Source organism: Phaseolus vulgaris, chromosome 1, assembly GCF_000499845.2.
Source record: "Phaseolus vulgaris cultivar G19833 chromosome 1, P. vulgaris v2.0, whole genome shotgun sequence".
Lineage (NCBI taxonomy): Eukaryota > Viridiplantae > Streptophyta > Magnoliopsida > Fabales > Fabaceae > Phaseolus > Phaseolus vulgaris.
Window position 1 is genome coordinate 46,825,365 of NC_023759.2, and position 12,004 is coordinate 46,837,368.

The 12,004-nt window shown below is 33.2% G+C and overlaps 1 protein-coding gene across 1 annotated transcript; it reads left to right on the forward strand.

Annotated features, from left to right (window-relative positions):
* Nucleotides 1-314: 314 nt before the first annotated feature.
* LOC137816238 (phospholipase A1 PLIP2, chloroplastic-like) lies at nt 315-3,747 on the forward strand. The gene is made up of 5 exons (XM_068619314.1): nt 315-1,146; nt 1,462-1,962; nt 2,175-2,234; nt 2,320-2,736; nt 2,929-3,747. The coding sequence occupies exons 1-5, from the start codon at nt 574-576 to the stop codon at nt 3,502-3,504; spliced, it is 2,127 nt and encodes a 708-aa protein (XP_068475415.1). The 5' UTR covers nt 315-573; the 3' UTR covers nt 3,505-3,747.
* The last annotated feature ends 8,257 nt before the right edge of the window (nt 3,748-12,004 follow it).

A 12,004-nucleotide genomic window follows, 5' to 3' on the forward strand; every position in this document is an offset into this window, starting at 1 on the left:
GCAAGAAATAGATAATAGTGTAGATTGAGAAGGGAGGAGATTTGGTAAATGCAGGAAACGAGGAAGGTGGTGACATGTGTTGTAGCGGGCGAGTAGAGAAGATACGCTACCCAAGTGCGTGACGGTGACAATCTCCCCAAAAAGATAGGAACAGGTTTGAGGAAGAAACCGAAAGAAAACACAGAATCAAGGAACACGTCAGTGATTGTAGCCATGTTGTTCATTTACACTTTATACGACGTGGTACTTGAGAACAACCACGCGCTCTGCCACGCACTTCATAATAAAACGACAGAGCTGCGACAGAGCTTCATAACTTGCAAATTTCGAAATTGGAACGAACCCTCAGATTAGCAAATAAAATTTCCTATTTTTGGATATCCGTTTGGTTTCCAACGCTTACTTTCTCTTCTTTCATCTCATTTCGTTCAACACAGATCGAGGGAACCTGAAGAACCTTTGGGTTCCACCTTCTCCTTCCCTTTTCTTCTTAATCTGCAAACCAAACCGAACCAACGCGAACAAATCGTAATACTGAGTGATCGTAACGTAACGTAACGTAACATAACCATAATGGATGCTCTGTGTTTACACAGTAGCATCTGTAAGATAGCTCCTTCGACCATTCCCATTACTGCAACTGCACGCGCAAATGATTACGCGTCGCAGTCTCAGGTGAGCACGGTGGGACGCTCCCTGTTTTCCAGATTCTCCTTTAGATACCCTTTGACGTCTTTATGGCCACAACAACTCACGGGGAATGCCTCCGGCTACAATGGTCTCGCCGTAGACGACGCCGTTTTGGCAGAGAATGAAACTAAAGAAGGAGAGGGACAAAACGGGAATTCGGTTTTCAAGATTTTTCATGCAAGGTCTGTTTGGAGCGTGGAACAGAGGAACGATGAAGCCAAAGTTGTTATAAATGATCTAACGGATGAAGAGGAGGAGGAGGAGGAAGAGTGTGGTGGTTGTAGGGTTGATTATGATGAAGACGAAGAGGAAGACAACGAAGAAGAAAATGAAGAGGTTTTGTTCGATAGAGACTCGTTTTCGAGAATGCTTCGGAGGGTGTCATTGCCCGAAGCTAGATTATATGCACGCATATCCCACCTGGGCAATTTGGCATATTCTATCCCAAAAATCAAAGTATTTTAAATCCTCCATTTCCTTCTTTTCTAGCCAACAATTTGCATTTTACTATAAATGAATCAGATTTAGAAATTTTCAGACACTGGTTTAGTGGAAATTTTGCATGATACCTTTGAATATCATTCTCTGAAGATTTCCTCAATGTATAATTGTCAGGTCACTGAGATATACGAATATACTTTTCTAAAACCCTTCTATGGTTTAATGTGGATGAGGCACTAATTAGCATTTTTGTAATCAAAACTAGGAATTTGGTTTTTCAAGAATCACCAATTTATGATACTAATTTACATCATGTCTTTGTTAAATTAGCCTGGGATCCTCCTCAAAAACCATGGACTGCGTTTTGTAACTTCATCCATAGAGAAAAAGAAATTAGCTGTGGCAGCCGAAAAAAACCAGACATCAGCTGCAATTCCGAAAGAAGAAGCTAACGAGAAGGATGTGGGAGAAACAAAAGAGAAAAAGAACGGTGGACGCATGATTTGTGCATGTACTGCATACGAGATTGCTGCTTCTGCAGCCTCTTATCTCCGTACTCAAACAAAGAGCATACTTCCATTCACATCTTCCAATGCTGTGGAAGGTGAAGGTTCACATGAAGCAAGCAATAAAAGCTTTAACGGAGATAAGATGACAAAAACAGAGGAGGCCGCTCTGAAGGCAACTACTGATTCGGTAACAGCAGTTGTTGCTGCAAATGAGGATGTAAAACAGGCATTTGCAGATCATTTGAGCTCGACAACCTCTTCACCCTGTGAATGGTTCGTATGCGACGATGACAAGACTGCTACAAGATATTTTGTGATCCAGGTGTGTGATATTAATCAGGAACATGATTTTATTTTGTCATAGAGAACATTTAATTGCAGTATTCTTATAAAAATGGTAATGCATGAACACTTGAACGTGATAAAAGCATTAACGGGTAGCTAGTAATGCCATTTAGCAGTGAACATTTTTATGTCAATTTTGGATTTATATTTACTGTGATATGTCCAATTAATCATTGTTATAATATGCAGGGTTCCGAGACATTTGCTTCCTGGAAAGCGAACCTACTATTTGAGCCAGTTAAATTTGAGGTAACTATTATTATTGAAAGCTAAGTTAGCTTAGTGTTTCTTTTTAATGTTCCCCCTTACTGAAACGAGGATTTATTTTTGTCAGGGGTTAGATGTTCATGTACATAGAGGGATATATGAGGCTGCAAAGGGAACTTATCAACAGATGTTGCCAGAAATTCGTGCACACCTAAAATCTCATGATTCCCGTGCAACTTGCCGTTTCACTGGTCATTCTCTTGGGGGAAGCTTGGCATTACTTGTAAACCTTATGCTGTTAATAAGAAAGGAAGCACCATTGTCTTCTCTGCTTCCTGTCATAACATTTGGCGCCCCATCCATCATGTGTGGAGGTGATAGTCTTCTTGACAAGTTAGGATTGCCACGGAGTCATGTTCAAGCAATCACAATGCACAGAGACATAGTACCACGAGCATTTTCTTGCAAGTACCCTACCCATATTGCTGAACTGCTAAAGGCCGTTAATGGTAACTTCCGCAGTCATCCATGCCTTAATAACCAGGTAAAGTCCACTTTTTTACCATTTGGGTAATCACTAACCAACATAATCAAGCACTTATTTAACAAGCTTATGAATTTAATTTTCATACAGTTATATATCCAGTAACAGTTCACTCTATCTCTTAGAGGGATTATTTACAATTTCCTTTGCATTTTTAGCCTCACTGAATTCTTGATGAATCTTTTATTGCAGAAGCTACTGTATGCACCAATGGGTGAACTCTTGATCCTACAGCCAGATGAGAAATTTTCACCAAGTCATCATCTTCTGCCCTCGGGCAGTGGTCTATATCTTTTGAGTGGTCACTTGTCAGAATCAAGTGACACATTAAAACAGATCCGGGCAGCACAGATGGTGTTCTTGAACTCACCACACCCACTTGAGATATTAAGTGACCGATCTGCCTATGGATCCGGAGGAACCATTCAGAGGGATCACGACATGAATTCCTACTTGAAATGTGTGAGAACCGTGATTCGCCAAGAACTTAGCCAGATTCGCAAGGCAAGGAGAGAGCAAAGGCTAAAGGTGTGGTGGCCTCTGGTGCTCCCATGTGGAAGTGGGAGTGGGGCAGTTGTTGGGGGGTCCATGATATCGGTGAATGTGATTCACGACCATCTTTCTTTCTTTGGCATCATCCACACTGGGAGTGAGTCATTGAAAAGGTTCAGTAGGCTTGTTGCATCGCAGCACATGCAATGGTTTGTAGTGCTTCTGTTTCCTGCACGGTTGTTACTGGTTGGATGTAACTTGATTAGCTTAAGATGAAGACATAACCATTCTTCGTTCTTCAGATGGGACAGTTATAGGAGGGCACATTGTTGGTGACACAGTTATACCATTCTTTATTCTTTCATTTCAAAATTTATTGTATCTCTCTTCAACAGCAATTGTATAGAGAAATACAGCATCACATATTCACAAGCACATTTCTGATTGCTTTAGCTCTCACCAACTCACGCTTTTATGTCCAATATACAACCAATTGAGCATTAGGTGAATTCTTATTTATTCATATTTGGTTCATGCATGTTAGGACCACTTCAAAGTCCTGCGAGCACACCATGTAATCATTATTATAGCAAGTAATTTCACAGGCATTTACTGATTTCGGGTTATTGTTTATTTTATAACATTAAGTGATTAAAAGCTTTTATTCCAAAATTGTTGAACGAAGTGTAAATTTATAGCTCATAGATTATATTTTCTACCACTTCTAATGTTATTTTTAAGAGAAAACTTAAGTTAATCTGCTATGAAAAAGAAAGAGGCTGCCAAGTCTTGTAAACGTAGTAGGTTCTGTCTTTACGTCAACTACCGCCACGACCCAAGCTGTGCAGATGCTGAATCTGATTCAAGCATTATTGGAACATGGCACCCATGGAAGCCCTCGTTGAAGAAGAAGATTGTAGTGGCACAAGAACACGTAAAAGAAACAATGTACAATCAAGAAAAGAAACACCAGACGATCAAGATTGTTGTAAGAGTAGACGGTTCAAAATTACATTGGACAGACGGTCCTAAAATACAAGGAACAGACAGTCTGTATGCAGGAGCAGACGATCTACAGTAGACGCTCGAGAGAAAAATTTAATAGACACACCCTATAACTTAAACCCTATATTTAATTATATTAAACCCTAATCTTTGAACCCGTAACCCTAATCCTATAAATAAATTATATTTCATTTTCAATTAATTTTAGTGAGAAAGGTAAAATTGAAATCTTACTTTTTTTATTAATTACAAATTTTTATTTATCAATTATTCTAGTCTGATCACATCAACTTTAATAATTTTTCTACTATTTTACTATTTTTCTCTTAATAGAAACAAACTCACTTTCCTTTTAATTCTATCTTTTTCCTATCCCTCAATCCATCTTAAAATCAAATCCAAAAAAATCATAAATGGCAATATAAACAGGATCCACTAACAGAAAAACTGCAACAAACATTGAAATGGTCCAAGTATGCAAAAGAAAAATCCCTAACACCATTGGTTGTGTCACTAAATTTTATCATCTCTATCCATCCAACAAAGCAACATCACTCTTCATTATCTTGAAATTTCATGTGCAGATAACTCAAAATCTCAAACATACATCCCAGATTAAGTAAATAAAAAAAATTAATTCAAGTCTTTACCATTTCACATCAAACAACCATTCGTTCAGGTCCATTTAAGCTAAGAAACCTTAAAAAGCCACTATTGTTTGGTTATCTTGTGGAACAACTTTTGGATTTTAGATGGAAGTTATCTGAGGGGCGTTTCTTATTGGATCCATACATTTTTATTTTTTTTTGCACCCTACACTTATATGAATTTACAAAATTAACTTCAGAGTTTTTAAAAATCACCGCAGACCACCCTCCTTTTTTCTTCTCTGCATTTTCATGGACATGGTTGAGAACAAGTAGTGGAAATGACAAATTCGGAATAAGATGGGAGAGTACATATATTACATTCCAAAAAAATAGTCCATGACCATTTTGGAATATCCTTTTTCTAAACACATTTTTTGAATTTTAGATTTACCATTTTGGAAGTTGAAAAATGTGTTATGGAAAGAGTATTCAAGATTTTTTTTTGTCTTCCGTATTTCTTATTTTGAAAACATCTTTTACTTGCAGAACACCCCTTATTTCGGAACTACCCAAAACTGTCAAGGATAATTTGGGTGTTTCGAAAAATGTAAGGATGCAAAAACAAAAACCATCTATGAGATATATACGGCCCATGCGCAAGCCCAATCATAAATGAAGCAAGACTCTTGCCTAATATTGCTTATTTCTTGTGTTCCTCAAAAAGAAAATTTGAATATTTTCTTAATTATGACATTAATACTGATTATTTATTTTTGAAAATAATTAAAAATTATTTTCTTTCCGACATTATTGATTTCATATATGAAGTGATATCTTATCTTGCTTAATCCAGAGATACAATTTGTTACTATTTTTAAAAGAATGCTACTAAAATTTGAGTAGTTGTAATTAAAGAACTAGACATCTTTTTCACTTTTTAAAATTTCAAATTCTTTTAAATTCTTTAACTAACCAAAAAAAAATCTGAAATTTATTGCAAAGGATGATGAAAATATGCTTTTTTTATTTATACGTAAACAATATACAAACAAATTTTATTTATGTAACACATTTGCATAATTTTCTTTATAAAAAAAGATAGAAAGCAAAAAATTAAGTATAGTAATATTATAGCAATATATATCATGTAAATACTATAAGTAATTCTTAAATTACACTTATGATTTATCTTTCAACTTATCTTAAAAGAAATTTATTTCTCCTATTTATTTTGGATAAAATATAATTATCAAATTCTATTAAACTCTTTTCACGGCTAGAGAATAGACATTCTCTTGACATAAAAATAAATAGGCACTTAATGGATACATTTGAAGTTATAGAACAATTGTAAATGACCTTGAATGAATAGTTGATATTAAACACCAACTATGTCTTCGAATTTAATTATTTAAGTAAATGAAGCAAACAAACACCCTGCTTTTATTTTATGTCATTGTCCTTTTATACTGTTAGCAATTATTACAAATTTATGCAATTAAGGATTCACCACAATATTTGGTGCAAAAGGAAATTAAACAAAATATAAAAAGCAAGAAGAGGTAGGGCTGTTTCTGTTTCATCTGATTCTTATAGGGGACAAAAGAAGGGTTTGGCTTCATGTTAATTTTCAACCTGTGGGATCACAAAAGTCTATAATTGCACCACTACTCCTTTTCTTCACACTTATATTTTCAAGTGGAAACACCAGCAATGAACCAAACTATAGTACAAAGGCGTACCCAACTCACTGCCTACCACTTTTTCAGGCACAGATCAAAACTTACAAAGACATATTGCATTACTTTTCTTTCCCATTCCCATAATCTAATTCACATGCTCCTCTACCACTCTACACAATTATGACCTTTATGGCCCATACTCTTTTCCGTGGACTTTCATCTTCAGACACATAAAAATTGCATTCACAATTGTTCTGCCACCTCTAGTGTAGTTTCACACTACTTGAGTCCACCGAACAATGCATCAGATATGATGATTCAACTCATAATGAAACTCTATCGACACAGATATGACTAATAGCATATCCATAAAGTTTGCATTATATATGTATAAGAATAGCCCAATGAAGCATTGGTATCTTCAGATCCTATATCAGAATCTCTACTCAAACAAGTGATGTGTTTTGAGATGTGATTACCATTTTCCATATATAATGTTAAGGTTGCAAATTTAATTGACTGTTGACAGAAAAACCATTCTGAATGAGTTGTAAAGGTTGCTTACTGCAAACTCGGATCTCTATAAAAGCATTTCTTTCTCTTTTCAACTCATAATGAAACTCTATCAACTCCCAGGTCCCAAACAATAAGAAAAAAACATTTCTTTTCGTACGCTTTCTTTTGTAATTATCTGCATTGTTATAGAATTAATTAATGAAAACAAATCATTTGAAAAAAATTGTCAGAAATTTTGGTCCAGCACATTATGCCACCATGGTTTGACAAAGACCCAAGAGAAAATCCTATAGAGTTCATCATTGTTTGGATGGAGAAGCCACATGATAATAGCACATGGTGCCCATCACTTCCCCAATTGCTCCCTGCATTCAAACATGTGTTTTTTTTCCTTCTCAAAACACCTCTAATACATGTTTCTACCTATCTCAGTTTCAGCCCCAGTTTCTGCAAAACATTTGCTTATAACTGTTATAAAATGTCCTCTCCTCTTAGTCTAGTCCCATCAAATATTTTAAGGAAATTGAAACTCTTGAAGTTATTAATTCACTAAAAAAATAATGAAATAAAAATTAATTTTTAGATATCAAAATAATTAGTTGCAATAGTAACTAAATTAGATATCATTTTAGAAACTAAAACAAAATTTGGTTTCTAAATTAGTTTTTATTATTGTTAAATAGTTTCTAAATTGGTATCTAATTAGCAACCAAGGTTTTAATTACCAATTATTTAGTTTCTAAATTTGGTAACAAAAATCTTGATTGCTAATTAGATACTAATTTAAAAATTATTTAACAATAATATAAATTAATTTAGAAACCAAATTTTGTTTTAGTTCTTAAAATGGTCTTTAATTTCGTTATTATTACAACTAATTATTTTGATATTTAAAAATTAATTTCTATTTTATAATTTTTGTTTGCTTTGCTCCGTCTAAATACGGCGTAGAATAAGTGTTTATAAATTTATAGTGGCATTATATCACATGGAAGACATGTAGTTAATGTGTGTGATCCTAGACTATCCCTAATTAGTGTCTATAGATTTAACAAAGTGTAGAAGTTTAAACCAGAATGAGGAAAGGATCAAGTGCCATACTAAAACATGCACAAAAGGGGAAGAAAAAGTCTTCACAGATGCCCTCAAAACCCTGACAGCAGAATAAAGGAGTAAAGAAATAAAGCCCTCGTAACGTGAGAAGCAACTTTTTTCCCAAGAAACTCAAACGTGCTTTCAATTCGAAAATAAAAGTTTTTTTTCGTTCATCAAGTTTTAAAGTTTGACTTTAAACTAATCTGTCTCAATAGTTAACCAAAAAACCAAACTGTAACAAAAACAAAGCAATTCGCCATTGATTTCAACCCTGCGTTACACGAAAAGGAAAGGTTAATGGAAAGAATAAAATAAGATTCTGTCAGAAGAGTAGTTCGAGAACACTAATTTGCCTATCGTTCTAGGTAGAAGAATTTTGTTGTCTAAACAAATGATGGAGATGTGCCGGACATGTTCTTCTCTTTTCCACCAATACAATTCATTGTTACAAATCTACCTTATAAAGGAGAGATTTATTTATACAACTCTTAATTAATAATTGGAAAACAATATCAACTTGGTAGTAATTACAAAGTGGATTCACCTTCCTTACATCGAGAGTGACAATTTGTGTGTGAAATAACATATTATGGATAGTTCGATAACAGTTCGATAGGTCCAACAAACACTCGTTAGGATATAATCAAAATGACTTTGATGTCATATTACAAAGTGAACTTTAAGACTAACTCAACCCCATAAAACTGGCTCATGGATAAGGTTTACACCCACTTATATATAATGAAATAATCTCGAACAGGTATAATAAAAAAAATAAAAGACAAATATTGAATAAATGTAATATCTTATAAATAAAATACACCTTTCAATTTTAATTCTATGGAAAAAAGGAAATTCATCAAGAGAAGAAAAAACTTAAAAACACTACAGTATTAGGTGTGCAGCGTTGAGAAGTTCACAACACATCCAACTAAATATTTATTTCATATTTCATAAATTCAACCAAACTCACATTTTGATCCCACTCTGGTCCCATTATTTAAATGTTTGCTTGGAGTGAGTTGGAAAGCACTTTTTAGTGCAGGTGGCTAACACGATGTAAGGTGGGAAGTTATTATTTTACATGGCCACAATTTAAATTCGTATAATCTGATTCCAGTGCCAAACATTGAAGTATTATTAATTCATTTTTCTCTTCAATTAAGGGTTTTCAGAGTTCAGTTCTGTATTTTTCCTATTAATAGCGAGAACATTCATAAAATTTGTACTATTAATTGACCAATTATTTGGTAAATGAATGGTCAATAATACAGAATTGTATGATTGTGGATGACTAGAGACATGTCGATAATATAAAATCATTTTAAAGGTTGAAAAATGTGAGAACATAATGATAGATAGAGTAAAGTGGAAAAATAAAGTGGCGTTGTTGAAGGAAAAGGGACGTCAAATCTTTTCTTTTAGTTGTTTATTCTTGGTAAAGTAGAAAAGGCATTAAATCACTTCGAAGCAAGGAAAGGAAGAAAATTTTGGATCTCCCGGGAAAGATCAATGAGACTATTCAACACTTATGGCTCTTATACGAAGCTTCTAAATTAGGAAAATAAAAGTTGTAGAGATGGCCGTCAAATAAATGCCTCACAAATATGGTTAAAAATTTACTTGTACTCACTCATATCCTTTCCGATAACTTAAGGGCTTAAGAATGACATTCACTATCATTGTATATTAAACACTTCATAATTTATTATTAAAAACGTTTAAATTTATTGAGATAACTTAATCATCAATAAACAAAATTCTAATAAATAAATATGTGAACACTCTAAACCACATGTAATAAATTGGGTCATTTTTTTTAGTCCAATGAAGTTATAAGAACTTAAATTAATAATTTGTTCTATTATAAGATAGATTGTCGTACTCTGTCACTTTTTAATTTTTTTATAATTTTTTATTTTGAATCTATTTATTTGATTATAGTTATTATATCACTTTTTTTAATAATAAAAAACTTAAATCTTAAATCATAAACTTTAAACTTTAATATTATATAAAAAAATATTAATATAAATAAAATTTTATATAAAACATTGATTATTACTTATTTTAATTAAAAAAAACAAAAACATAATTGTGACCTGTTAAATTGACGAATTAGACAAATTAAATTGATGAGTTAAAAATATTGAACTATTCCATCTAAAAATTACTGAAATTTTGACTCACTTGAATGTTAAGTATAATTGAAAGACCCCATAGATCAAATGCCTCAAATCACTGAAAACCAAAAACATCCCAAGTAAGAAGATATCCGATTCTAAGAGATGAAGATATATGTTGGTCCGTTCTTCACATATTATTGAGAAACCAGACCATTATTCACCCAATACCTCTCTCCTCTGTTTTGGAAATTCTCAATGCCATGTAGTTTGTTTTTCTTTATCCTTTGACACAATATTTTTGACTTACTATTTGCACTTATTCGCAGGTGAAAGAAGAATAAGATATTTTCTAGTGTCACGTTTTAAGTTGGTTTCACACTTTGGATTCAACTCAAGATCTAGTCAGCCGGTGAGTTCAAAATTTTCTTTTCTGGCAACAGTTGTATCATTGGTCCAAATTGACAGCCAGGGAATCACTGTAACAACACAATAATGCATCTTTTCGTGAGAGCAGAAAAACACAGGCCTTTCCATGAATCAGAAGCCACGCCTCAAATCATGAACCATTATTACTCTTGGAGGGTGAAACCCACGTTGATTGGAACTATTCCCTCTAAACATTGTTCAAACCAAAGGATTGAAATTTTTCATTTCCTCTGTTATATCACATTCTCTTTTTCAATGTTGCTACCAATGCAACAACACCACCAACCCCCTCAGACTTGCTAATGCTAGTTTTCACTCGCACTACAACAACTCATTCAACCTAAAATATAGCAGTACGGAATCTGTATACAGAGACAATAAAGTTAATGACATCTTGTACCTAATCCCTCTGTTTTCTTGTGCTGAGTGCAGATTAGACCCCCTTGCTCTTTTGTTGTATCTGAATGTGTATGGACCCGAAGGAGAGAAAAATCTGACACCCCTTTTTCCTTGTTCACTTCAAAACTTTCAACAACTACAATATGACCACGTTCACATACCTCAAAGTCATGTGCAATAATAAGCACGAAAAAGAATTAGCAAAACAAAACAACTCGGGAACAACAAATTCTTTTCTTAGATACGAAAGCAAATAAAATTTAATGGAATTTGAGGTTTCCTGATAGACTATTAGCCTCATAAATGTAGAAAGCAAGCAGGGAAAGGCAATGGAAAAAGGAAATCAACTGCAGATTTCAAGTTACTATTCCACGCAACTGCCACCATACCAAACAGTAGTAAAAACCTATATTTTACACTACCTAACAAAACAGATATCTCAATAATTTTTTCCATTAATTACACACCTGAAAAGAAAACCATATTTTTAATGCATACAATAACTTCCAGAATCACAATCACACGTGTTGCACTTTTCTATTCTGCACTCTTATTTTTTTTATAAGTAAAATATATATATATATATATATGTATGTATTATCATGGGGTTTTATTTATTATATTAAAATAAGATAATTAAATATATTATTTATTTTACATGGATTGAAGTTATGATATAATAATAAAAAAATTATATAGAACACGACATTATAAACACTACCCTAATTATATAGATAGAATGTGAGTAATTATTTTCTTCTTTTTTTTCTCCTCTATGTTTTAATTCTTTTGTGTTGTTATATTTTTTTTACATTATTGTCCTTTATTTCGAATTTTATATTATTATGACTTCAAAATATTAGTAAAAGTAAAATAGAAAAACAATTTATATAACCAAACAGAACGTTCTTATTGTATATTATAGATATTAATCTTT